Source organism: Nicotiana sylvestris, chromosome 10 (assembly GCF_000393655.2).
Source record: "Nicotiana sylvestris chromosome 10, ASM39365v2, whole genome shotgun sequence".
NCBI lineage: Eukaryota > Viridiplantae > Streptophyta > Magnoliopsida > Solanales > Solanaceae > Nicotiana > Nicotiana sylvestris.
In genome coordinates, this window is record NC_091066.1 from 151,614,800 (window position 1) to 151,640,002 (window position 25,203).

At 33.8% G+C, this 25,203-nt stretch overlaps 2 protein-coding genes and 1 long non-coding RNA gene across 4 annotated transcripts; all 3 read right to left on the reverse strand.

Moving 5' to 3' along the window:
• Positions 1 to 2,838: 2,838 nt before the first annotated feature.
• LOC104211250 (uncharacterized) lies at positions 2,839 to 6,703 on the reverse strand. Its single transcript, XM_070159788.1, has 6 exons — positions 6,367 to 6,703; positions 5,187 to 5,762; positions 4,446 to 4,721; positions 4,195 to 4,344; positions 3,809 to 4,093; positions 2,839 to 3,656 (listed from the first exon to the last, which is right to left on the reverse strand). Exons 1-6 carry the CDS (start codon positions 6,701 to 6,703, stop codon positions 2,839 to 2,841), a joined length of 2,442 nt encoding a protein of 813 aa, XP_070015889.1.
• Positions 6,704 to 13,776: 7,073 nt separating this feature from the next.
• On the reverse strand, positions 13,777 to 14,245 carry LOC104216396 (uncharacterized). Its single transcript, XR_011402864.1, has 3 exons — positions 14,100 to 14,245; positions 13,915 to 14,011; positions 13,777 to 13,828 (listed from the first exon to the last, which is right to left on the reverse strand). It is a non-coding gene; the product is annotated as an uncharacterized lncRNA (long non-coding RNA).
• Positions 14,246 to 16,996: 2,751 nt separating this feature from the next.
• LOC104235990 (mitotic checkpoint protein BUB3.3) lies at positions 16,997 to 22,445 on the reverse strand. 2 transcript variants are annotated; one of them, XM_009789824.2, is made up of 9 exons: positions 22,257 to 22,445; positions 21,854 to 21,984; positions 21,168 to 21,250; positions 20,363 to 20,602; positions 19,750 to 19,819; positions 18,328 to 18,408; positions 18,167 to 18,248; positions 17,615 to 17,715; positions 16,997 to 17,512 (listed from the first exon to the last, which is right to left on the reverse strand). In XM_009789824.2, the coding sequence occupies exons 1-9, from the start codon at positions 22,359 to 22,361 to the stop codon at positions 17,428 to 17,430; spliced, it is 978 nt and encodes a 325-aa protein (XP_009788126.1). In that variant the 5' UTR covers positions 22,362 to 22,445; the 3' UTR covers positions 16,997 to 17,427. The 2 variants fall into 2 exon arrangements, with proteins under 2 accessions (XP_009788126.1, XP_070016894.1); XM_070160793.1 differs by having other exon boundaries at positions 17,295 to 17,512; positions 19,750 to 19,801.
• Positions 22,446 to 25,203: the final 2,758 nt, after the last annotated feature.

Sequence of the window (25,203 nt, forward strand, 5' to 3'; positions counted from 1 at the left end):
TCATGGGAAGATAATAGTGTGGAAGTGGGTATGGTGTGTAAGTGGGGAAGATTTGTGGATGGAGTTGTTAAGGAGATGGTTGGAATGTGCATTTGTTGTTACTGTAGGAGTGGCAGAACGTGGGGGTTAAATGGGTAGAGGTTGTGTGGCAGTTTTTTCTGTGGCAATTTCTTTAATTTTTTCCAGCTATTTTTCTGTCTAGTTATTGTTTTGTAGTTAAAAGCAAATCAGAAACACACAGTTTGATAAAGAAGATTATATACATAACTAAATAGCTAAGGTAGCTACGACTCTTTTAGACTGTCATATATTGTTATGGTGCGATCCTAATGTATTACGCTTTCATTTACAATTTCAAAATTGGATACATGTGAGCAGGATTTAGTGAATTCTTATTCAGGCTTATTTTTTCTTTAGCTGCCGTTGAACTAATTTGAATATAGACTTGGAACTCAACTGTCAGAAACACTTAAACAAAGCATATGGATGAAGTTATATGACTATTTGATCTTGTTGCTCTACTAAATGGATGAAGAAGTTGACTACTGCATTCTCGACTTGTACAGTCACAGTGTCTGGCAAATATCCAACCTTAATCCTCTCCACATGAAAAGCTAAAAATATGTTGTTCATAACAATTTAACTAATAAAATAACTTATAAGAATGTGTTTGATTTCTCCAACTATTACATATGCAATAAGTAAAGCTGATTTCTGTATTTTAAACACAGTGTTGAGCATAATTCCATATAACCGTGCATTCAAATCTTCTTCGACGACTGTTGCGGCAATAGATATACGTATGTTGGCTGATGTGTTTGCAATATCGATAAACTCGTTATCTTCATTACAGACCTACAAATATAAAAGAATACAAATGACGTTCAGTTTTTAGCATCCAAATTACATAGGGTATTTAAATAGTCTCTTCATCTTAGTTCCATATAAGTGTGCATTCAAATCTTCATGGATCATTGTTGCGGCAATAGATATACTATGTTGGCTGATGAGTTTGCAATATCGATCAACAAATTATCTTCATTAGCGACCTATAAATTTAAAATAATACACATGAGGTTTACTTCGATCATGAAATTGACAGACGGTTCTGTCCAACATGATTGTTGCCTCTGACTGACATTGGGTCAACTAACTGCTGCTGCATACCTGTTGGAACTATGACTGTATTGTTTTTGTCATGAAGTTTGTTTACTGCTGCAACAAATTTTTGGTCAGTACGTGCTGCTCATGCTTCTGTATTATCACATGAATCAATAGAACTGAGGCACCTAAATTGGCCTTCCCAGTTTCAGCTTCTGTCTGCAACATCACAGTTTGTCCCTCTGCAAGCTCCACCAATATTCCTGTTTCTCCAACCTGTTTTTCAACAGGTATATTAGGTTAATCTGGAGGTAAATATTTTTTAGGATTAGCATTCAAATTCTTCTGCACTTCCCCTCCATCATCTCCTTTTTGACAACTGTAACCTTAATCTATATTCTCCTCATCTCCTCTCTTTCTTTCTACTGTTTGTTGCCCTTACCTTTGTTATTTACACTGTGTTATTCCTGGTAATTTTATTTATCAGATGATTCCTCCTCTTCATAAGGACCATCTGGTAATATATCCTCTTCAATAACCTATTCATCTTGTTGGCTCCACCTTGTGTAGCCTTAGTTTGAGCTAGTAGGCAATTAGATACTTCAATAAAACCGATAAGAAAATATTAAGGCTATATTGGAAACATCGCCTTAATTAGCGCTGGTTTTGTATTTTCGATCTTAAGTAACTAAATATAATTTGACGATATGTGGCAAAAGTTGGCTACCATACAAAACTGTAATAAATTTGTATGAAGAAATAATTACACTACATAGATAACATAAAACTTAAGCAACTTGATTTCTTCCAATATGGTTAATGATACATATTTTATAATGTTACTACGATAAATTCTATAAAGTTAAGATTCAGTGTTACAAACCTCGGAAAGGAATCGAGTCATTGATGGTCGCTCCCATATCCACGACGTCTGAAAACCAAAGTTCTGCTCGATCAGGACAAACAGCGAATGGAAAGTGCTTTCTATTATACACTGCACATAGCTACATTAACAATTTGTAAGATAAGACAGTTACTGAAATAAAAAGGAAAAATATAGAAAATGTCGTGCTCTTACTCAAGGGATTAAATACTTGATGCACTTTTACTTCATGTAGAGTACAGCAACTGAAAGTCTACTTAAAGGCCTGCATCTGTTGTTTGCGCTTGTTTCCCTTGATGAGGGTGGTAAGTTAACAAAAACAGGTGCATAAATGGATGTGTTTTCGAATGATCCCATGCTGTCCAAGATGATTGTTGGCTTTTACAATTACAATTGCTCTTCTTAGATAATAAGAATTGCTGAAATGCTTTATGTGGAGAATACAATGTTTTATCATCCAAATGACAGAAAAATGAAAGCTGTTAATTTCGGCTATCACAACTAATTAATAAGAAGATATTAAAATGAAAGGTAGAAACTTGCGTTTAAATTGAACCGAGATGCATAGTCGAGGAAGCTAAATGACATGCATGCTTTGGAAGTTTGTTTCCGGCACATGATCGAGTATTAATAACTTTCACAGCAGCAACTGCCAACACCAACATGTCGTTAGAAGCAATATAATCAATGTGTTTAAAAACAAATAGATAATTTTAAAAATAAAACATATGATCGCAGTTAACCATACCTATTGAAGTTGGCAAGTATTGTTTCTGAAGATTATTTACAATATGGTTTTCCGAAAGACAGATGCATGAGAACAAAAAGTTGGCTAAAAGGTATCAGATTTCCTTTCATTCTCCAAGTAAATTACGGAAAACCTCTTTGTAAACCACATTTATCGCTTCATTTGAAATTTCTCCATCATCGTCATAAACCAAAATCTTTAATCTCTTTATTTTTGTAACCCGTGATCGAGCAACGTAAAGTTGGCCATGTGTGAACACCGGTTTTTTCAAATATAACCCAACATGCGATAAAGATTGTCCTTGACTTTTGTTTATCGTCATTGCAAACGATACAACTATTGAAAATTGTCTTCGTTGGAACTTAAAAGGTATTCTTGCATCAGATGGAGTTAATGACATTCTCGGAATGAAGACCTTTTGTCTAGCCATATTTCCCGATAAAATTTTTGCTTCAATAACCCGATTTCCCAGTCTAGTGATGATTAATCTTGTTCCATTACATAGCCCTGAAGATGGGTCTATATTTCTCAATAACATCACTGGGACACCCACTTTCAAAGTGATAACATGATTTGGAATTCCAGAACACTTAATAGTGGTTAGAAATTCAGGTGTATGTACGTGTTCCAAACCTGTAAAAGCATCGTCTGACATGCAAATTGTGTCGGAACTAAAAAATATTTTTGGTTGACTATTGTTTACCGAAACCATGTATTCGTTGATTGATTCAACCATATCAAGAGTGGGAGCAAGAATTCCTCTTTGTTTCAGGTATGTTATATCACTGCAATGACTTAAAAAATCTGGATATGTACTTTCCACAATCGCACAAATTGGATCGCAATTATTGATGATAAGATCATCAGGGATGTGAACTTTATCGATACCATCAACAGAATTTCCAATCATACCATCACCTATTGCTAAAATCCAATCAGAAAATTGTCTTAGATCATTCAAATGTGAATCCACCTGATTTCCTTCCAACCTCATATTTTTGTTAGCTTTAATACTTGACAGTGATTCCACAAATATGAAGAATTAAGGGTAGCATTAACAATATCTTGTCTAGTACCTTTTGGAATGACTGGAAGTATTTGTCTAAAGTCACCATCAAGAATAACGGTTTTTCCTCCAAATGGACGATCTAAATTGGATGCATCTTTAAATCTAAGAATATCTCTTAGAGTTCTGTCTAGAGCTTCAAAACAATATCTATGCAACATTGGTGCTTCATCCAAAATAATTAACTTTGTTTTGATAATCAATTTTGATAAAGGAGTACCTTGTTTGATATTACATGTTGAATCTTCAGTTGCATTGAGTGGGATTGCAAATCTAGAATGAGTTGTTCGTCCTCCTGGTAACAAAAGAGACGCAATTCGGCTTGATGCAACTGTTAACACAATATATCCTTTACATCTGATGGCAGATGACAAAGTCCTCCAAATAAATGAGTACCTTGTTTGATATCCTTTATCAATTTTGATAAAGGAGTACCTTGTTTGATATTACATGTTGAATCTTCAGTTGCATTGAGTGGGATTGAAAATCTAGAATCAGTTGTTCGTCCTCCTGGTAACAAAAGAGACGCAATTCGGCTTGATGCAACTGTTAACACAATATATCTTTTACATCTGATGGCAGATGACAAAGTCCTCCAAATAAATGTCTTCCCGGTTCCTCCATGACCATATAAAAAGAAAATCCACCTTTGTCCTCATTAACTGATTTGATAATTCTGACATAGACTAACTTTTGCTCACTTGTCAATTTAACCAATAATTGTTCATGTTCTTTAGACAAAGAGCACCTATTATAACGCAGTTCTTCACATATTAGTCTATTGGTGTTGTCAACTTTTTCTTCATTAAAAACCGGTCTTGGCATTGTTGGAAAATTGTATAACGTTCTTCCGCAACCTTTCAACAAATTTTCCAACTTCTGTAGACAACGATTCTTTAGTTCATCGTTCGTTAGCTCAGCCTCTAAAATAACAAAAGTATATAATTAATTAATTAATCATAAAAATATATAGTTGGCATGACTCATATAAAGATAAGAGCAATATTATTTCCTTTATAAATAGTGAAAGCAAATTAATGTTATTTTACTTAATTGGGAGGCTACATAATTATGTTTCCATAAAAACAATATTAATAATTAATTGGTTATAAGTTGCAAGCGTAAATGTAAATCGTTTATTATAGTAACATTTAATTTTGTATGGAAAAAAAACACCAAAATATTTAAACAATTTTATAATATTAAAATCTTAAGAAGATGGTTGAATTGTATACCTAGATTATCCAATATTCTTCTTTCTTCATGTAAAATATCATCTGATAATAAAATCCATGTTGCCTCCCAAACACATTCTGGTCGTGACATTGAATTGGATAATAGTAACATACCAAATAATTGCCTAAGATATGATGGCATTCCCCAATTACTTGCCTCCTTTATCGCATCTATATACTCTTTGTCATCATCTAATAAACCAAGTGCATAATATGCATCTCTAAAAGTTAAATGGTCTTTATTGTTGATTCTGCGTAAATCATCATAACCCTTAGGTCCTTTAACGGCATTCAACAACATTCGAAGGTAATATTGCTCTCCACTTCCAGGGGGTACAAAGAATATTCTCCCTATTGAAAATGCAGAATTTCTTCTTTTTTCCCACTTTTTGAGTTTTTTATTCCACACAAACTTAAGAGGAAATTCTGCATAAGTTAATTCTCTTGCTTCTTCATATGTATTATTTGCCTCAAACCAGCTTAAAAACTTTGATTCCTTTACACTTGGTCTATTGGCAACATCATCAATTGGATCATTATCAGAGAAAATAATTGTTTGTTCATTTGGTAGATGAAAGGAAAGTCTCTCTACCGAAGGTTCTCTATGCTGAATTGGGAATTTAAAAATTCTCCAAGCAGCTTCACATGGTGATATGTATCGACAATCATAATACATTTTTATTTCATCAATAGCCGATGAGTCTTCCTCATGCACACTTTGAGAAAAAGCTGATGTCACACGATCATGACCCTTATTAACGTACTTAAATAAGTACTTGATTGACCGAGATTGATTGCACCATTCAATATTTATATGTGTGTCATACTTCAACAATAAATATATATTGTGTGGCACCACGTACCTGTTATCCAATTCAATTTCTTCTTTCTGGATAGTTCTACCATTGTCCCTTCTTTTATATACAGGATATCCATCTTCATCGATTGTGGTATTTTGTACAAACTTCTTTGGAAAGTGTTTTGTACATCTACCATGACGCATGCAAGGAGATGATTTTCTAGCAGAACCGCACGGGCTATGCATCATGAAATTCTTCACGGCCATATAATAATTCGGATCGACCGATTCATCGGGTATTTCTGCTGAAATGATTTGATCTATGTCTCCAACATTTGGATATTTATTATGAAGAAAGAGCAATATGTGTGCATGAGGCAACCCACGCTTTTGGAATTCTATAGTATATATCACTGCAAAAAATAATAATTTGAGATTGGGGTAATTGGTTGTAATTTATATGTTAGACAAAAAGCTTTATTAAATGAGATTACAAATATGATAAGAATTTATTAAAATAGATTAAATATATACCTGATCTAAACGATCCAAAAATTTGTTTCTCTTTCAAATCCTTTATTAAACGATCCAATTTGATTTTGAACACCCTAGATAAAATGTATGGGCGATCTTCTGGTTGCAAGCCCTTGCTCTTTACAAATCTACTTATTTTAGGCCACTTTGGGTTGCAAGTAAATGTGATGAAGAGATTTGGATATCCATCCCACTTGCAGATTTCCATAGCATCTTGATAGTTTTGAATCATGTATCCTGCACCCCCTGTGAAGCTGGATGAACGAATTACCCGTTTACCTTGAGAGGAAGGATTTATCTCTCCTTGTAAAACTGCATCTTCTAATCCTTTATACATATGAGCTCGCAATTATTTTTGATGAGTTCTGATATATTTCAACCTAGATGATTCAACCATTGTGAATCCATCGACCAAGAATTGTTGAAATAATCGTCTTGAGTTCACAATTGTTGGTAATTCGCCATTTCTTTCTTGAATTTTGTATGCGAAATATTCACGTATGCTAACAAAATTCCTTCCTCCACTTGATTCATCATTTCCATTTAAAGGAATGTCTTCTCTATAACCATCTTCACCAAATGGAAACAATAAAGGATACTGAAGACCTAAATAGGCAGCATTCAACTCATTTATCCTTTGTAGATGTCCAGATTGTGTTTCAACAATGATGTCTCGGTCACATCTAGATACATCAAAATCTCCCACTACCAAAGCAGCAACCTCTGAAATAGTAGGTATGTTGTATCTTCTTCCATCATAGTTCCGTTTTCCTATTAATCTGAGTCTAACATTGGACTGACTATCTTCCTGAATTTTGTCTCTCACCATTCTAAATGACTTTGTCAAAACATTTTGGTCATCAAGCATTTGTTTCAGATCTTGAACAATTTCAGCATGAAGTTGGTTTATTCTATCACCACGACTGCATAAACATAGGTTTTTATAAAATTGGTCTAACTTATGTTTTTGTTAGATTATTCATGGATATATAAATTTGGAATAATTAAATACTAACCCCAGTGCATGAATTCTATTCTGAACTTCCTTTTCTGTGTCGTATATATATAATTGGGTAAACTTGGGAGTGGATCCTTCAGGAGGCAATAAACTCCCGATTTGATGATAGTTTTGTCCAGATAATTTGAATATTCTTGGCCCCTTTTCCTCCCATTGAGGTAAAAGAAAACATCGAGTTATAACTTCTAATATTATCTCTGAAATGCTTACTTTTTGGACCTAGATAACATTATTTGTTGGTGAATAAAAATTTATTCATATATTTGAAGATACTATTAAAGTATGGTAAAAGTAGATTTTGTTGTTACCTGATCCGAATAATAATTGTTTTAAAATTGTGGGAGGTTCTTTTGGCTTTGGTAAGAGTATTTTTCCATGATTACAACACAAAGAGAACTCTGGTTTTTTTGCTTTGATTTTCTTGTTGATTCTTTCTTCGTACCAAAAGTAAGCACCACAATGTTCACATTCATATGTAGGATCTCATATATCCCAATACTCTATGAATAAAAGAAGCAAATGTAACATTAACGTAAAGGCGTGGTAAGCCGACTTATTGTATATACATATTTTTTTTTTAAAATATGCATACCTTCATTGTCAATAATTCCATATCCAACATCAGGATCTAAATAGTATTAAAATCATATGATATTAGCCATGACAATTGAAAAGGGGGACATGAATGAATAATTGTTTGAGTTAACATAGACATACCTTCATAGTCGTCTTCATCGTCAGTTGCATCATTAATTTCTGCGATTTTTTGCACGTATTATTACGTTAACTAATTACTCACAATACCATTAATTTAAATATTAGTATAAAATTAGTTTATTTGTGTAATTTAATAGCAAAAGAATTTATTTATGAAATACATACCTGCTACATCCCCATCAATATTGACATCGTCAAGTTCTAAAAGTAAATCATAATAAAATGTCGTTAGTAAAAATAAACTATTCATTTTATATTACAAATTTTATTAATAATAACAACCTGGCAGTAGGGGTATCTCATTTAAATCAGGTAGAAGAAAATGTGTCTGCACATTTGAAGTTGACAAACCAAATTGCAAATGTTGTTGTGTAGGTAAATTTGGATATTGTGTCTGAGATTGAGACGATGAAACATGTGCACAACTCTCTAAAGTTGTATAATTTAATCGTGGGAAATGTTGATGGTTTGTTATGTATGCTAAAGGTTGTGTTTTCTTTTCTTTTCCAAATCCATCTCCTGTGATAGTAGGAGGACAAATAAATTGAATAAACCATAAAACATACAAATCAACTAATTTTAAAAAGCTGGAAATAAATATAAAGAATATGACGTAACACCAACATTGCCTAATACAGCAATTTACAAAGACAGATCATAAGAAAAAAGAAGAAAAACGGATGCGTACACTAAACAATCATCATTTCCTATTCCATAATAATTTTTAAAATGTCATCAACAAATTAAAGAAATAATCTACATTTGTATCCCATGGTATAGATAAACCATTATTTCGACATAAACATGGAGGTTATATATGAGGCATCACATGAACAAAAAGTGTCATTTAAAACTAAATATCAGGATAACGTCTTATTACCATTAAGCCGTTGAATTATTTATGGAAAGTTCATATTGGAACTTATGCAAGCTCAGAAACATCTAGCTAACAATACATAAATCTGGGACCAAGATTAGAGAATGTGAACCTAAAAAAAATTGATTGGGTAAAGTAATTAAAAAAGAAATTCAAGATTGCCTCAGTAATAGGCATGAAGAAGTACCAGTTCGCATTAATGTAATTAATATTTTAGTAATGGCTAAAATTTATCATAATTTTATAAGCAAACATTCAGCTTGGTTAAAGTACGATAATTGAAATTAAAGGAGGTATGATATGCAAATTCAAGCTCACATGAAGCAAAACCAGCATATATACATATATATTTCAGAATATCCTCATTTGACTGAGGAGAAAACAAATTTCCAGCTCGAAATATCCTTGACAAAAACTATCTTAGCCAATCTCTGAAACTAAGAGATACAATTGCTTACTGAAACAATTAAAATTTCAAAGCAATTTATGACTTAAATCATCTGTTCTGACTCCATTCATCCATCTATATACCAACAATATTCCCCTAGATGAATATCAGAACACATCTCAAAATTATTTAAAATGGGTTATTTTAAAATTATTTAAAAACTCCAACTTGAAACTACTCCCCGATTTGAATAGGTTATTTTTCTTCTCTTTTTTTCCTTTTTTATAACTTTTTTTTTTTTGCTTTTTTATTTTAAAATAATTTAAAACTGTAACTTGAAACTACTCCCCCAATTTGAATGGGTAGTTATTTTTTATATATTTATATTTTCATTTTTTTTATTATAGTTAATTATAAAAAATCTATATTTATTAATTCAATTAAAGTAAACAATATATATTCATATATATGGTAGTTTTTTTTTATTATTATTTTCGTTTTTTTTTAGATATTTAAATTAAAAAAGAATAACCAATAACTAATTATGAACTAAATAAGTAATTTAATAACTAATTATGTCATGTGGCTTTTTTTAAGCTGCCACTTGGCTTAAGGAGAGGGTTTTTTCCTCTCCTTTTAATAATATATAGAAGATTATTTAAGATATATAGTATTTCGAATCTTTCAACACATAGTATATAAGGAGGAGGCAAGAAAATCTGCAAAAGAGCGGATATAAGTTCATACCATTTTTATCTGAACAAATTTTCGGCCGTTTCTGTATTTCTAGCTATTGAGACAGAATATGATTCCATTAGTAACACGACTTATTTTGTTTCTTGAAATGAAGTTTCTGAGGGGAATGGTTTAAATTTCAGGACTTTTTATTTTCATGAAGAGGTTAGCAATTACTATCTTTGTGTCTCATTCACTTAACCTTTTTCATTTGGTCTTTTCCGTAGTATACGTTTTTACACTTCTATTTTTATAAGATCATAGTTTGCATCTGATGTATTTCAGGAGTGCCATGGATTACTGGTTGACTTTGAGAAGGAGTTTTGATCTGAACATTTCAGTACTTTTATAAGCTTTCATTACTGGATTGGTGCTGAACCTGTTTTTGAAAGTAGCATGATCAAATACATTTTGATTCAATACTATTTATAGGTACACATGCTAAAATGAGATAAAATAGTAAGGTACATCAAATAACAATAAACGCAGTTTAATAGTGAGACTTTAGTACCAGAAAGAAACATGAAATGCTTGAAATATGTCGTCCATAATTATAAAATTTGTAAACTAACTAAAACATAAAAGTGAAACAGCATAAATATCTTGAAATGATTAAAATACATTGTTCATAACTAATAAAACTACTAATAAGATTAATCAGACAGTTCTTGCTTTCTCCAAGTGTTACATTTGCAAACACCTTATGCTGTTTTCTTCTTCTTAAATGGTCTTTTCATTTTATTTCCTGATAACTGTGTATTCGGATCTTCTTCAACCACTGTTGCGACATTAGTTTAACTTATCAAGTTCTAAATTTTCTATACTTGCGACAATCCAACAGGGACCTTCCTGTTTAATAAAATGATTAAATTTTAAATCGTCACGTATATATGCAAAAAATAATAATAATATGTAATTTGCATACTTTATATTTCAAAAATTATGGTAGTCAACCAATATGTCATCTGAGAGATGATAATATAAAGTATGAAATTCATATATTTGAATGGACTAAGTGCTGAAGAAAAGTGGAATATGTTGTATGTTAAAGGGAAGGGGAAGATTTCACAAAATGTGGGGCAGGGAAAGAGCAATCTATACTCTCCGTTTGTGTTTCCATTGAAAAATGGTTATAACTAATAAGATGGAGAATGGTAGTCTAATTTAAAGCAAGTGTTAACAGCAAAAGAACAGACTCATTGATTGGGTAGCAACTAAAAATAGATTGCTCATATAAGAAATACTACGGCAAATGCAGATTACAGTGACGACAACGTAGCTTCTTGTTTATGTGATGATCAAACAATTGAAACAATCCAGCATTTATTTGGCAAATGCGTTTGGATATACGGTATTAGTATATGACTATTGAAATGGACAGATACGCAGCTGCATTATGGTGAACCAAACAATGATCATAAATTCATATAATTTAAATTTTTCATAACGGATCTATTTAATTTATAGCAAGTTCACTACGTAAGTGTGTTCTTATAGAATATAATGTATCCAATTCAATGTTAATTAATAAATTCAATCGTTGCTTTGTTGAAGTTGATACAACTTTATGTAACTTAATACATAATTTGGCTTTTGTTGACTGAAGTTTCAGTAAGATGAGATTTGGCGTCTTTGTGTACTATATAGTATTATATAGTAAGAGGCATAAAAAATGGCAAGCAAAGGGCTCGACATGGCAGGGGAGGCTGTTCAGACTACCTGGACTGTATTTAATAGATGAAAAACCTAAAAGTTTGTTTAATCGCGCGACGCAAATTAATTCTGATGCTAAAGCTGCTACGACTAAGAATGGCAAGAGCTCAACATACTGACAGCGAGGGGTTATTTTGTTGGACAATGTGTGAATTCAGGCCCTATTGTAGAGCTCAGGCTTTGTGATTGCTGTAAGAAGCTCAGTGTTGGAATTGCAGGAACCTATGGCCTTTTTAGGGGAGGAAGTTCTGTTTTTGACAAATTTGAGATCTCAGTCTTTGGCACGGATGTAATCTAAGGCTTTGCCACTGTTGGGATCTCAGCTTTCGGGATCGTTGCTCGTATGAAAGTTGATACAACTTTATGTAACTTAGTACATAATTTGGCTTTTGTTGACTGAAGTTTCAGTAAGATCAGATTTGGCGTCTTTGTGTACCATCAAGTATTATATAGTAAGAGGCATAAAAAATGGCAACTCATTGTCAGCATTCTGCATGACAATAATTCTTCTGCATTCTGGTTGAGGAACTGCCATTTGGCAGTCCATGTGTGCCACCCTAAAGATCGTATTGTACATTGAAAGTAAGATATTGGGGGTAGTTTGTTATCCTACATACTAATATATGTCTTTACATTTTCTTACCAGGTCATTTTAATTATGGACGCAAACTTGTGGTACATAAGAGATGAAAATATTGAACACAATAGAAACTCATTGTCAGGCTTTGGTTTGTTTGGTAAATCGGGTTTTGGCATTGCTGGGATCTCAACCTTTGGCATAGCAGCAAGCTTGGGCTTTAGCACAGCTGGGATATAAGGTTTTGCCAAAGTTGGTAAGTCAGGTATTGGGATAGCTGACAGCTCAGGCATCGGCACAATTGGTACTTCAGGCGTTGGCATAACAGGAATTTCAGGCTTTGGTATGGGTAGAAGCTATGGCTTCGGCACAGTTGTGATCTCAGGGTTTGTCAAGCTTGGAACTTTTTGTGTACCATATAGTAATATATAGTAAGAGGCAGAAAAAATGGCAACCAAAGAGCTCGACATGGCAACAGACGTTGTTCAGACTACCTACACTGTCTTTAAAAGATGAAAGACTCTTAAATCTAAAATTTGTTTGATCGCGCCACCCAAATTAGTTCGACTGCTAAAGCTGGTAGTGTTAAGAATGCAAAGAGATCAACAAACTGATAAGAGTGGTTAGTGATATTTCCCTTGTGTGCATTAATATGAAGAAAGAAACTACAATCTGGGTCAACGATTACATTGAACAAACATAAGTGACATGTGTTCCATCCAATATTATAACAACTAACATTATTTCAACTCTACATATTTATGCAAATGGAGTACCAATCATATAAAAAGTCATTATTTTATAATTGTATAATGGCATTTTAATGCAGTAAAATAGGATAACCAATGGCTTAAATATCAGAAGAAAACAAATAGAAAAGATGGTCTTCTGAAAAATCAAAGAAAGAAGATAAAAAGAGTGAATTCACTTGCATCGACTGGACTAATTGGGCAATTGTTTTAACTTCAGCAATGCCCTTCTGTAACTCATCTGAAACAGAGAAACTTTGTTGAGAGATGGTTTGAGTAAGCCTCTCAGAGCAACTATCTCGAACACAAAGTAATCTATATGTATAAATGAGGATTACAGTTAGAAATATACATCAAAAGATAGATATGAGTGTAGATACATTATTAAAATATATTTAACCGTGTTTTAAACTCTTCAGATTGAGGAAAAGTAGGATTAATCCACAACTTTGATGTATTCCAAGTGTTGCGCACAGAATATGAATATGGAAAAAAATAATTATATGTAACATGTGATGAATAACTTTCAAAAAGTTAAGTGAAATTTAATAGTTGCATGTTACCTTGAAATTTATGCGCTTTTATGAGCTGCATAACAACAATAATAGGTTGGTTGTTAGAACTTAAAAGGTGAGGTATAACTTGATCAACAAATTCCCCCCAGAATGTAGCAGATAACTTGTTCCTCCTGTAAAATAGAAGTAGTGTATAATGTTTAGTATATGTATTTATGAAAAATATGTATTTAATAGATGGTTGTCTGTTTATTCTTACTCATCATCTTCTAGTTCGATATCCATATACTTCCTAGTAATTTCACCTTGTTTTTGCGTTTGTACCTCACTAAAATTGACAATTTCTCCGATAACATCTAAAGAATATTAAAGATGTAAAAATAATTAGCAACAATCTATTAAAAAAAATATGTAAAAATTAATTAAAATAAACACAAATATTACCAAATAATTCACTCTCGTTGACATCAACTTTATTTATCAATTGATGATATGGTCGCAGCTCAAAGATATTCATTGGAAAAAGTGGATCAATTGTTTCAGCCACTGTTGTCCGTTGAGTAAACGTCAGCATCAATCTATGTTTTGTGGTGTTGAACCTCTCCTTGTTTTGGCAGACGATAAAGTTCGCCATAAGATATAATCCAAGCTCATTAATTTTTTTGTTGAAAATATGCAAAACAGACTTGCCAATAGAAGCATGTATATGATCGCCCTACAAAGAAGTTACAATAAAGGAAAGATATTACAAATCTGTATAGTTTAGTATTTATATTAGCTTTAGTTTTAAACAGTAGAGTTAAACAATTTAATTAGTGACACTAATTCCACAAAAAAACAGATTTGCAAGTCATGTAAATGTTTATAAAAAATACAAAAAATGTAGATTTGCAAGTCATGCAAATGTTTATAAAACATGCTTAAGAAAATCACCTGTTTCTAGCAATGTAGACTCGAGACATCTAGCAAAGTTAAAATAAGGATACAGTGGAGCAGACATTACTTAAATATGTCAACGCGCATGCAAATTTGCGATCAGGCAAGAAATCGAAAAGGATATTGAGAGGGAAATCCTTTTGAGAATTCTGTTTGAGTTGAAGATTGTGATACTGAGTTTTATGAAGAACTTCTTCTTAAACATTCTTTTTCTGATTTCTTGCTGCTCTTCCTTTGTTTCTTTTTTTTTTATACTTAACTGTGTAACTTATCCAAGGATGAATGAATTGAACAGGGAAATATCCTCACATCTGGTTCACCCTTTTCAAAAGGTGTTACCTTAATCTAGATTATAAGCGTCAACAAATACTAATATGGTCTTCTTTCCTTCAATCTGATTCCATAAGCATGTCACTGATGTACAAATAATTAATTGCGTACAATTGTCAAAGAAAAACAACAACTACAAATTATCCACATGTATACGGGATATAAAGCTGAGCATTGGTAATAAACTTGTTTTACAGTTCGAACTAAACGAAATATTCCTATAAAAATCTGGAAAAGCAAAACAAATGTTTGGATATTGACATTTAAATCTAGAAGAGCAAAACAAATCTATGGATATTGACATTTAAATTTCGAATAGCAGAAAGGAATTAGCAAGCCAATAACATAATAAAAATACCTTTTCATCTTGTAGAACCAATTCAATGGAGAATATAGAGCCAGGATTAAAACGATCCGGTTTTTCCCACATACGGACAACGCGAACTTTCAACTTCCATTGCATCTTTGATATAGTTATATCCTTGATGAAATCATTGTTAGCGGCCATCTTTTGGGTAATTCGTACTTTTTGTTGAAATCTTGGTAGAAGAACGAACATTAGAATTGAAGCAGTTGTACATGTGGAAGAAATATATATTTTGAGCTTTGAGCAGTTGATACCCAATATAGTAAATCGTGGGTTTGACAGTTCAAAATAAGGTGACTTTGCAGAGAGAAAACGTGACTTTGCAGATAAAATTTAGGGTTAATTGAAGTTAAAATTTGTTTACCAAATTTTGTGGAGTAAAACGATTCCGGTCACGTTTGTTTAAAAATAATTAAAATAAATTTAATTTAGATATATTACTGGAAGTTTGAACGGTTTTTTTGTTTTACCCATGTTCAATTAATGTTGTTATTCAATTAATGTTTGTTAAACAAATTGTTTTACCCACGTTCAATTAAGGCTTGTTAAACAAATTTAAATTAATAAATAAACTCAGGGAATCTTCAGCGGCGATTTTGGAATAAATGCAAAAAATCATTCATTTAATGATTTTAAACAAATTTAAATTAATTAATTCGAAGACAATCTTTACCGGCGGTTTTAGAAGAATTTTGCAAAAAAAAAATTGAGTAAATAAGTTCTATCGAAAATACCTAATGTAATTAAGATTGTACTTCGTTAGTTTATTCCTAATATGTAGGAGTCTTGTCCGAATGTGACATGTGTCGTGCTTGCATTATGACACTTGGCTTAATGAGGGGCTTTTATCCCCTGCTTTTAATTATAGATAGATTTCTTTTTTTAAAATTAAAAAAATACAAAAATTAGATAATGGGTCCGTCCTTCTACTATTCTCCACTTAAATACCAAACTTTGAACTTGTGACATGCATCTAACCCACACATCACGTGTTGTACTCTTACTACTAGATCAAAGCCCCAGGGGCAACCTTTCTTAGTAGTATTAGTATTTTATATTTATGTTGCTATGGTTTGCCCTTCCTGCAATGCGGTTCTTGTCTGAAGCTTTATAACTCCAAGTCAACTTTGCAGACCTGCGAATAGTTGCTAGAAGCAACCGTCTTGATAATTGACATTCGGAAATGGTTTAATCATCTTGTGCTTAGTACAACAATTAGCTTATTGAAAATCCATTAGCTGTTGAATATGTCTACAACTACCAAACATCGTTAGAAATTACAATCATTGCTCTGAATAGTATGATTTGTGTGTTTCTCTGCAGGGCAACATTTTTTAGAATATGTTAAGAGGTCACCATATTCAATATTCAGAAATTACGGACATTCTTACATGTTTCAGATGAATACTCAACTCACAAAAGGCTCTTCAGTTTCCAGGGATTGCAATATTCCAACTCCCAAGTGAAAGAACTCATAGCTAAGGAAAAAATAAAAAATTACAAAATTTAAAAAACTGTCGTATTTCCTCAGGTCCGAAATAACTAACATTTTGCAGGTAATATAACTTAAAAAAATAATCAAATTACAGTAGTGACAATTTTGAAGAAAGAATAAAAGGAAAAAAGGCCTTTAATTTAATAACTACTCCAAACTCGGGGTTTTCCTTTGGATGTATAACCTAAAGAAGAAAAACATTTGCTATAACCTCAACCAAGCAAAAGAACATAAAATACGATTTCTCAAGAAACACATTCTTTCACAGTTGATGAAAAATACAACTCCGAAATATATTCCACTTGGAGCAAACACTTTGTTAGTAGACATTAATACATGAGTGAAAATTCTACATTCTGGTATCCAATTTTCTGTTGAGCACTTTCCTTCTAATCTTGGTAAGAGTCAAAATAGACATCAGGGAACGCGAGCCAGGAAAAGCCAATTCGTGCACAGGTACCAGCAAAAATTACTGTATAAGAGTTGTAGCTTGAACTAGAGAATAATGAGGGAAAGCAAATCTTTTTATCAGCAACCATATATTATTAAGGATTGATAAGTGATAACTACTGCATCAAGTAAACAAGATGACTTGTATAAAGGAAACAGAAGCAACAACCAGAATCTGAGATGTGTATTTGCAGTCATTTGTACTTTGAAGCTCCAGAAGAAGGCGACGTGAGATAAAAGTTCCCCATTTCATGTATAAATATCTGAGGTGGCTCTTCTCTGTCAAAGGCAATTGAATATTTTAAAGGGGTTATGTAAGTGAGAGTGACCAAGAACACACCCAACCCACTATAAGAAAATGATTAAAGAAGTTTGTCTTACATTTCATTAGCTTCTTGGTATGCATAACTGGATGCAACGGCTAAAAGCAATCCATCATGGCTATATGATAGAGAGACAACACTCTTGGGATACCTTGGCATCTTAAAAAAAAAAAAAGACCGAACAAATAGACTGAGATCCATCAATTGGTTGAAACAAGCAAAAAGAGATGCAGCAAATCTCCAAAAGGAATAAACAGAAACAGTAGTTAAAGCAGAACGTGTATGTGTGACAGCAATGGACATTCTACGTTTTTCATTTTGATTGGGAAACTGAAAAATTATACTTCGGCATGTAACTCATGTAATACAAGAGATTTGTTCACTGATCTCCACAAGCACAAGATTTCTTTCAAAACTATGACTTCAACCAACTGATATCAAAACTGCAATTATAACTATATTATCAATTTTTGCGAAACTTATTCAACATCTGATTGACAAATAAACAAGAGTACTTCAAATGCCCGTTTCCTTCCTCGAGCAATAACAACTATTTTATCACTTTTTGGGAAACTTATGCAATATCTGATTGACAAATGAACAAAAGTACCTCAAACATCCGTTTCCTTCCCCGAGCATCCCACAAGGTGACATAGCCGTCATTGTCACCAGTGACAAATGAACCAATAATGCTGGGAAGGGAAAAGGTACTGTGAGTATAACTTCTATCAGTTAGCAATAACAGAAAGCTGAAACTGGAAAACCACATACGATGGGTCAAACGCAATGTCATTAACTGTTACAAGATGACGTTTCCCATCTTTACTCTTTGGATGACATCTAAATGCATATCTGCAAAAGCTGACAAATGAATTAAGAGATCCATACAAAAGGAGAGATTTTAGAATGAGACTTCATAGTAACTATATACTGAGAAATTTCAGTAGCTGAAACTGTTTCATCCTTCTATAAAATGTCTGAATTTGTCACTTACAGAAAAGAAAAGTTATAGTTTCACCAACGTGCAACCCTACCAAAATGGATATGAGTGTAAAAGAAATAAGGGATATGAAAGTTTAAACCAAAAGATACATGGCCCTGGGAAGAATACTTCTACTGCTTTTTCTAGATTTTATAATTTGCCTTGATTAATTGTCGATCTTTCTTTTTCTTTAAATCAGATTTGATTTTCAGCAACTGCTTCTTATGTCATCTAAATTAAAGATAAGAAGCCAAATCATCTTTTGTTGGCCTACTATTGACTGATACAAGGACCTAAAAAATGCCCTCTCAAACTTTTCCATTTCTACCAAGTTCTCTACTAATGTTCTGAATCATCATCCTTCCTGTACCACCTCTCTTTTCTAGAATGCTAAACTATTTTCCATGCTGGAACTTGGAAGACTAAAAATGGTCCCTCAAACTTGAAAAAGGCTTAGAAATAATTATTTGATCTTTCTAAGCAGCAGCAGCATCAAACTTTTGCTTACATCTCCTACATAGTGAATTGCACTCTGGATGAGGTCATCTTAGGCAATGAGGAATTTATCAGTTGTCTTTACATGCTTAATGGAAATGCTAATGTCAAGAATTCGCCAGCATTTGCAACTTCGGAAAGTGGATGCTACAACAGGGAGATGGAGCAAAGAGCAAGTCCCTTGCAGGTTCAAGAGGTACCAGTTCATAAATACAGGAAAAAATGTTTCCGTGGGATCTGATGAAAATAAAGCTTTGATACTTTTTTGGAAATGCATTGACAGATTAAAATGGATTACAACAGCCTCTTCTAGCTAGTACCTTGTCTAGTTGTGTTTGCTAGTTGAGACATCTGATAGATCTTATATTCTATCCAAATGTTAGCAAGTGAAACAGCAATTGGAAAGTTGGACCAGTGTTCTTACAAACATATAAGCAAAATAAGCAGAAGCGAATTTATGATGTCAGGTGAATGCCAAGCAGCTCTTTGCTCTTTTAGTTTTTTTACACCATGCATTTGAAAGCCAGGTAGACACCATCTTCCGAAAAATATCAGCTAATGCTGACCTGATATATGAACTCGACTACTTACAGTTGAACCTAAACTGTGCCTAGCATTGTTTGAGTAATCTGGCCAGAATCACCATACAGTAGTCTGATGTACTACAAACTTTCATCTTTTCAAACATAAAGAAAGTAAGACAAACTTTTACTGACCCCTCGTCTGAGCTGGATCTGCAGATGTACTCCAGAAGAACTCGCCCATCAACTGATCCAACAATAAATCCTACAAATATAAGCATGAGAAAGAAACATGTGATGGAAAAATATTTATGCCAGTTATCTAGCCAATATAAGATGGATAATACAAAAAACTGAAAACCCCAGATAATTATATCCTTCTGCAGTCAGTGTTATCAAAGGCAAAAACAAAAGAAAAGAAATAAGCATAGAAGTCTATTGGACTTTAAGCTCAAAGCGCTAACAAGTGTGGGCTTTAATGGAGAAAGGCGTAATAGAAGGGAATGATAAACATACACACTACAGTGAAGCGCCACTTTAGTGGGGCAAAGTGCACAACCTACTCTGCACACAGTTTCAAGGCTTAAGCATGCCACAAGTAAGTCCTGGACAACACCATCTGTAGTGAAATACATACATGCATAATAGAGTTCTTCTAATAGAACCATTTGTTCAACTTTCACGAAGATCCTTAAACTTTTTGTATTTTCTCTTTTTCTCTTTGCTTTTTTCTTTCAATGGGGTGAAGGGGTGTGATGGGGGCCTTGGAAGCACAAGGAAGTTGATATAAGAATTTTGGTAAGAGTACCTTTAGGATTAAAAATTGGCCGTACACATTTTACTTTGACGCCTTTCGTGTGAACTGATTTCTTAAAACTTCGTAGGTCATATATATCAACTGAGGAGCCAGCAGCAACCATCAAACAGAACCCAGATAGTGAAATTGACTCCACCTCTGAAGCTAAGCTGTTCAAGCAGCCATGAGATTGGGTTGAACGAGCATCCCAAAAATTTATCTTTCTATCCCAACCAGCAGAAATTATTTGACCTGCAATTATTTTTTTAATAAGATAAGTAAATATTATTATGGCAAGTACCACAAAATGGTACTGCAAAATACAAAATTACAACAGTACAGAGGTCACTATATAGCAACTAAGCACCCTCATCTCAATGAATCTAAAAGGTCTAAGACATCTTGGAAGTCTTCTACAGTCCTCTCCTTACACCAATGAAAAAGGAATTTAAGGAGAGAAAATTGAGTCGATAAATTTATACGTTCAGAGCAATAAAGTTGGGAGCAAATCAGTGAAGTTTGGTCCTTTCCATTTGCCACATGATGTTGAACATATATCCAAATAAATCAAGTTTCCATCTAAGATACTGATTAATGGATCCTCAACTTTAGGAATTATGCAAATAGAATTCTTCTGCTTAGTACCATAATAAGCTTATGGAAAATCCATTAGCTTTGACAGTTACAAATACCTAAACATTGTTAGGATCATTGCTTTTGCTTTGAATATTATGTGTTGTGTGTTTCTCCAAGGCAATATTTAATGAAAATGTTAAGAAGTCACCATACTGAAATTATAGAGGTACCAATATCTTACATGTCGTAGGAGAATACTCAACACAGGTTGCTACATCATCATGAATTCCCACTGAGACTTTAACCCCCGAATCCAAATCATACCTAGGAAGAAGAACAACCCAAAAGGGACCATCATGTGTAGAGTGATAACAAATTCAATGCATTCCCCAGAGAATGTACCCAGAACATGAGAAAAAACTGTTTCTAGCTCTAAGCTCAACACATAAGCTTCTTCTTTTCTTTTTCCTTTTCATTTCTAACATGAAAGCTTTCTGTTTTTGTCCATGCAATATGGAATAAAAGCAGAGCGGATCCAAGATTTGAACTTTATGGGCCCGAGTTCGAAATTCTATCATGGACCATTTATTTTTCTTTTATTTTTTATGACAATGATGGTGTATGGGACAGCTTGTGCACACCTCAACTATTCCATAAGGTACTTGCTACCTCCCACCAGCACAGGTACGGGGTACCTAAGCCCATCAAGCTTGTTTGAAATACTGGGCTTAATATCTATTACTATTTGTACTTATTTAGTGGTTTTTAACACATACACATGTTATGAGCCAAAGCTATTGGATTCAGATGAACCCATAACTTGTGCACTAAGTCGGCCCCTAAATGAAAGGGCGTACTCGTGCACTATGCACCTACTACAAGGTAGGAGGGGACTTTATTAGATTATCATAAAGCAGGAGTAAAAACCTGTAAACTGAACCATCAGAAGCAGCACTAAGGCACACATTCTCATTCTCGAAACAGCAATCGAGGAGAGCAGCTTTCCCGGGAGCTTCCATTCGAAGCTTAGAGCTATCTACATCATACAATCGGAGACTCTGCAAAACAATTTTTGTGTTACATGTGAATGAAATAGAATTTAGAGACAGTAGAAGATGAAGAAACCCTAAACTCCTAATTTATCTAAATAAAAAACAAATTATTGAACATTAAAATTAAAAGGCCCAAATGGAGGGAATGGAACTGAGGATAATATAGCCGAAACCGACTACTTTAAAATAGAGGCGAATTTGCTACTGTATCCAAATGAACTTGAATCGTACATACAAACACTTTGTGAATACACAAAGGAATGGGGTTTTACACTTACTGAATCCCAAGAAGAAATTAGCAGGTTGTTGGAATGCGGGCCGAATCGGATCCTTGAAATTGCGTCCCGAATTGGATCCTCCAAATTCAAAGAAATAGTATTCATTGTGATTTGAAACAACGAAACAGCAACTATTTTTTGAAAAGTTCAAGCCCTAAAATGAGAGTCCTTTGGACAGCTTGAAATTTTTCCCGCCTAATTACTTCAACAAATTTTTGTTTTGCTTTTCTCATTTTATTAATTAATGTTTGCAGCTGGTTGGAACTCGGAAGGGGTAATTAGGAAATGGGTAAATGGGATTTGGTTAATTAGGGTTATATTGAGTCCGGAACCAAAATGTGATTCTTTTGGACTTAAAAACCAAAATATGTGGGGGGGGAAAACTGGCGACCAAAATATATATAAAGCCTTAGCTAAAGGCGTTATACCTTAACGGCTTTAGCTAAGGCGTTATATTTGAACTCAACAGACCGGAAAGTATAGCGCCCTAAAAAGGCGATATAGTATAACGCCTTTTGTTAAGGCGCTATACTAACATAAATAGTCGTCTCCTTCCCCTTCCCCGACAAACAGAACGGTCCCCCCCCTACTATTTTTAACTCAAAAAAAGTCGAGTGGAGCCTACTTCAAATTGATCCAAACTTTATATATAAACTTTATCGCTTCACTTACAAATCATAATATGTTGATATCCCATTATCCATATTATCCTATTGATGATGACTCCCGGATGGAACACCATGATTCAACACACCAAAATTAGGCATATTCCAACTGGCCGATGGTTCATAACTTGTAAAATTCATATCTGGCCGGTATCCCCTATGGAATATATGAATGTTAATACAAATTCAATACCCAAAAATAAACATTGTAACACCAACCGAAAATTGAAGTTTATCACTCGACTTGTGGATTATGTAAACTGGGGGAGAAATTATTTCCTCGCTCCTCATTCGCCCGTGAAGATAAGTTTAGATCAGGCCAAACTCTTTCACTCGGAACATGTTCGGCTAAAACTGCTCCAAAATAACCACCTGATGAATAAGGGATATCCCTACTTTGCGAAACATCATTATTGTGAACGTCTTCAGCCTTTACGTACATTTCCAACGGTTTTATCACAAAAAATTCCTGGTATTCATCCGGAGTCCTCAAAAAATCTCTTAGAGTTTCATCGTCTTTGATGTTAAACTCAGCATAACAAGCAACCCCTTGGGGAGTCACATAATAGGGATATCTTCCGATCACTTTAATATTCACCGAATCACATTCATTTTATTACATAACAACGATACCAATCTATCGTACTACATTGTAAGTGGCAACTTAACATGACACTGTGGAGATAACTACTATAGCTTACTGAGTTATTCGCCACCCCAACCTCACCCCCTCACCCCAATATAATGAAACCTTAATTCTTCGCTCTTCAGACATTATGACAAAATGCAAAAAAAATAAAGAAAAAATATTTCAGAAGACTTGAAAATATTTATGAATGGATTTTTACAAATCATTAACCTCTTTAAATAAGGCAAAAACCAGTCTGGGGGGTACAATTATTTGAGGTATAGCGCCTTAGCTTAAGGCGCTATACCCAGTTGAATTATTGTTATGTCCGTTAAGCCCAGAAGAATTATTGGTTGGCCCGTGTAATATATATAGTGCGGTACCCTAAAGCTTTATATATATATAACGCCTTATATAAGAGCGCTACACTTAACTGGGCAAACGGCCGTTAAGGTATAGCGCCTTTAGCTAAGGCTTATATATATTTTGGTCACCAGTTTTTTTCCCCACACATTTTGGTTCTTTGAATCCAAAAGAACCACATTTTGGTTCCGGACTCGGGTTATATGTGTGTATCTGCTTTTCCTTTTTTTTTTTTAGTAAATCCACTAGGCAAGGTTCCTAGGGCTAGTTTTTATATATATAAAACTCAAAATAAAACAAAGTGTCATGAGGTCTTACAAGATGAAAGAAATAAACTTTGACGACTATATAATTCCTAAGTAGGCTAATAAAGTAGTGAAACTGATTTATAAAAACTAGCCATGCTAAATCTTCACAATTGAGGCCATATGTATCCTCCTTTTCTTGCAATTTTAACCATCTTCCCATTGTTGTGTCAACTGTGAACTTAATGAAACCAGTAGTGAATCTTCCAAATTGATTTCCAAATCTGCATCTGCATCTTCCTCAAGTGTGTAACTCCTACGATCATCCACATAATCTGTAGCAAATTCTATTGCAAAACCTACTGTCTTGGAACGCCCTTGTCTTTCCAGAGATATATCGTGGCTATCCTTACCTCTGCCAATCCTATCCCATAGTATTATTTGATTGTCATGATGTCTAGTATCCAGTAATGCAACTGCATTCGCATAGTTTCTGGTACAGCTATACTCGCTCCTCAATGAGACTGAGTTCCAGCTTTTTCGAGCATGTGTGAGCATACACTGTTTGAGCAGGTAGTCGTGTGATCTCCAGCAGCCACCTGTTGATGTCAATGGTTGGCACCATTCTTGGGATGTAGAGGTAATGATGTGCATTAGGGTGATGTTCCACAATGCATCCAGTGCTCCCAATTTTGAGTTCCAAAAGCCCAAGTCAGGCAGTAAATCGATCAAACTTCTGGGCAGCTTTCTTTTGCATATCCCATGTTTAATGTGATCGTGTGATCTCCAGTAGTAATCTGTGGTAACCATTGATTGGCATAATTCTTGGGATGTAGAACTAATAAGGTGTATTGGTGTTTTGCAACACAATGCACCCATTGTTCCCATATTCGACTGCCAAAATTCCCTGTCGACCAACTTTCTGGGCAGAGTTTTACATGCGTCCATGCTTATGCCTACTATTAGTACTCCTTCAAGGGAATGAGCATCAAATGCTAATACCACCTTATGAATTTGTAGCAGATAGTAGGACATGGATACAGTAA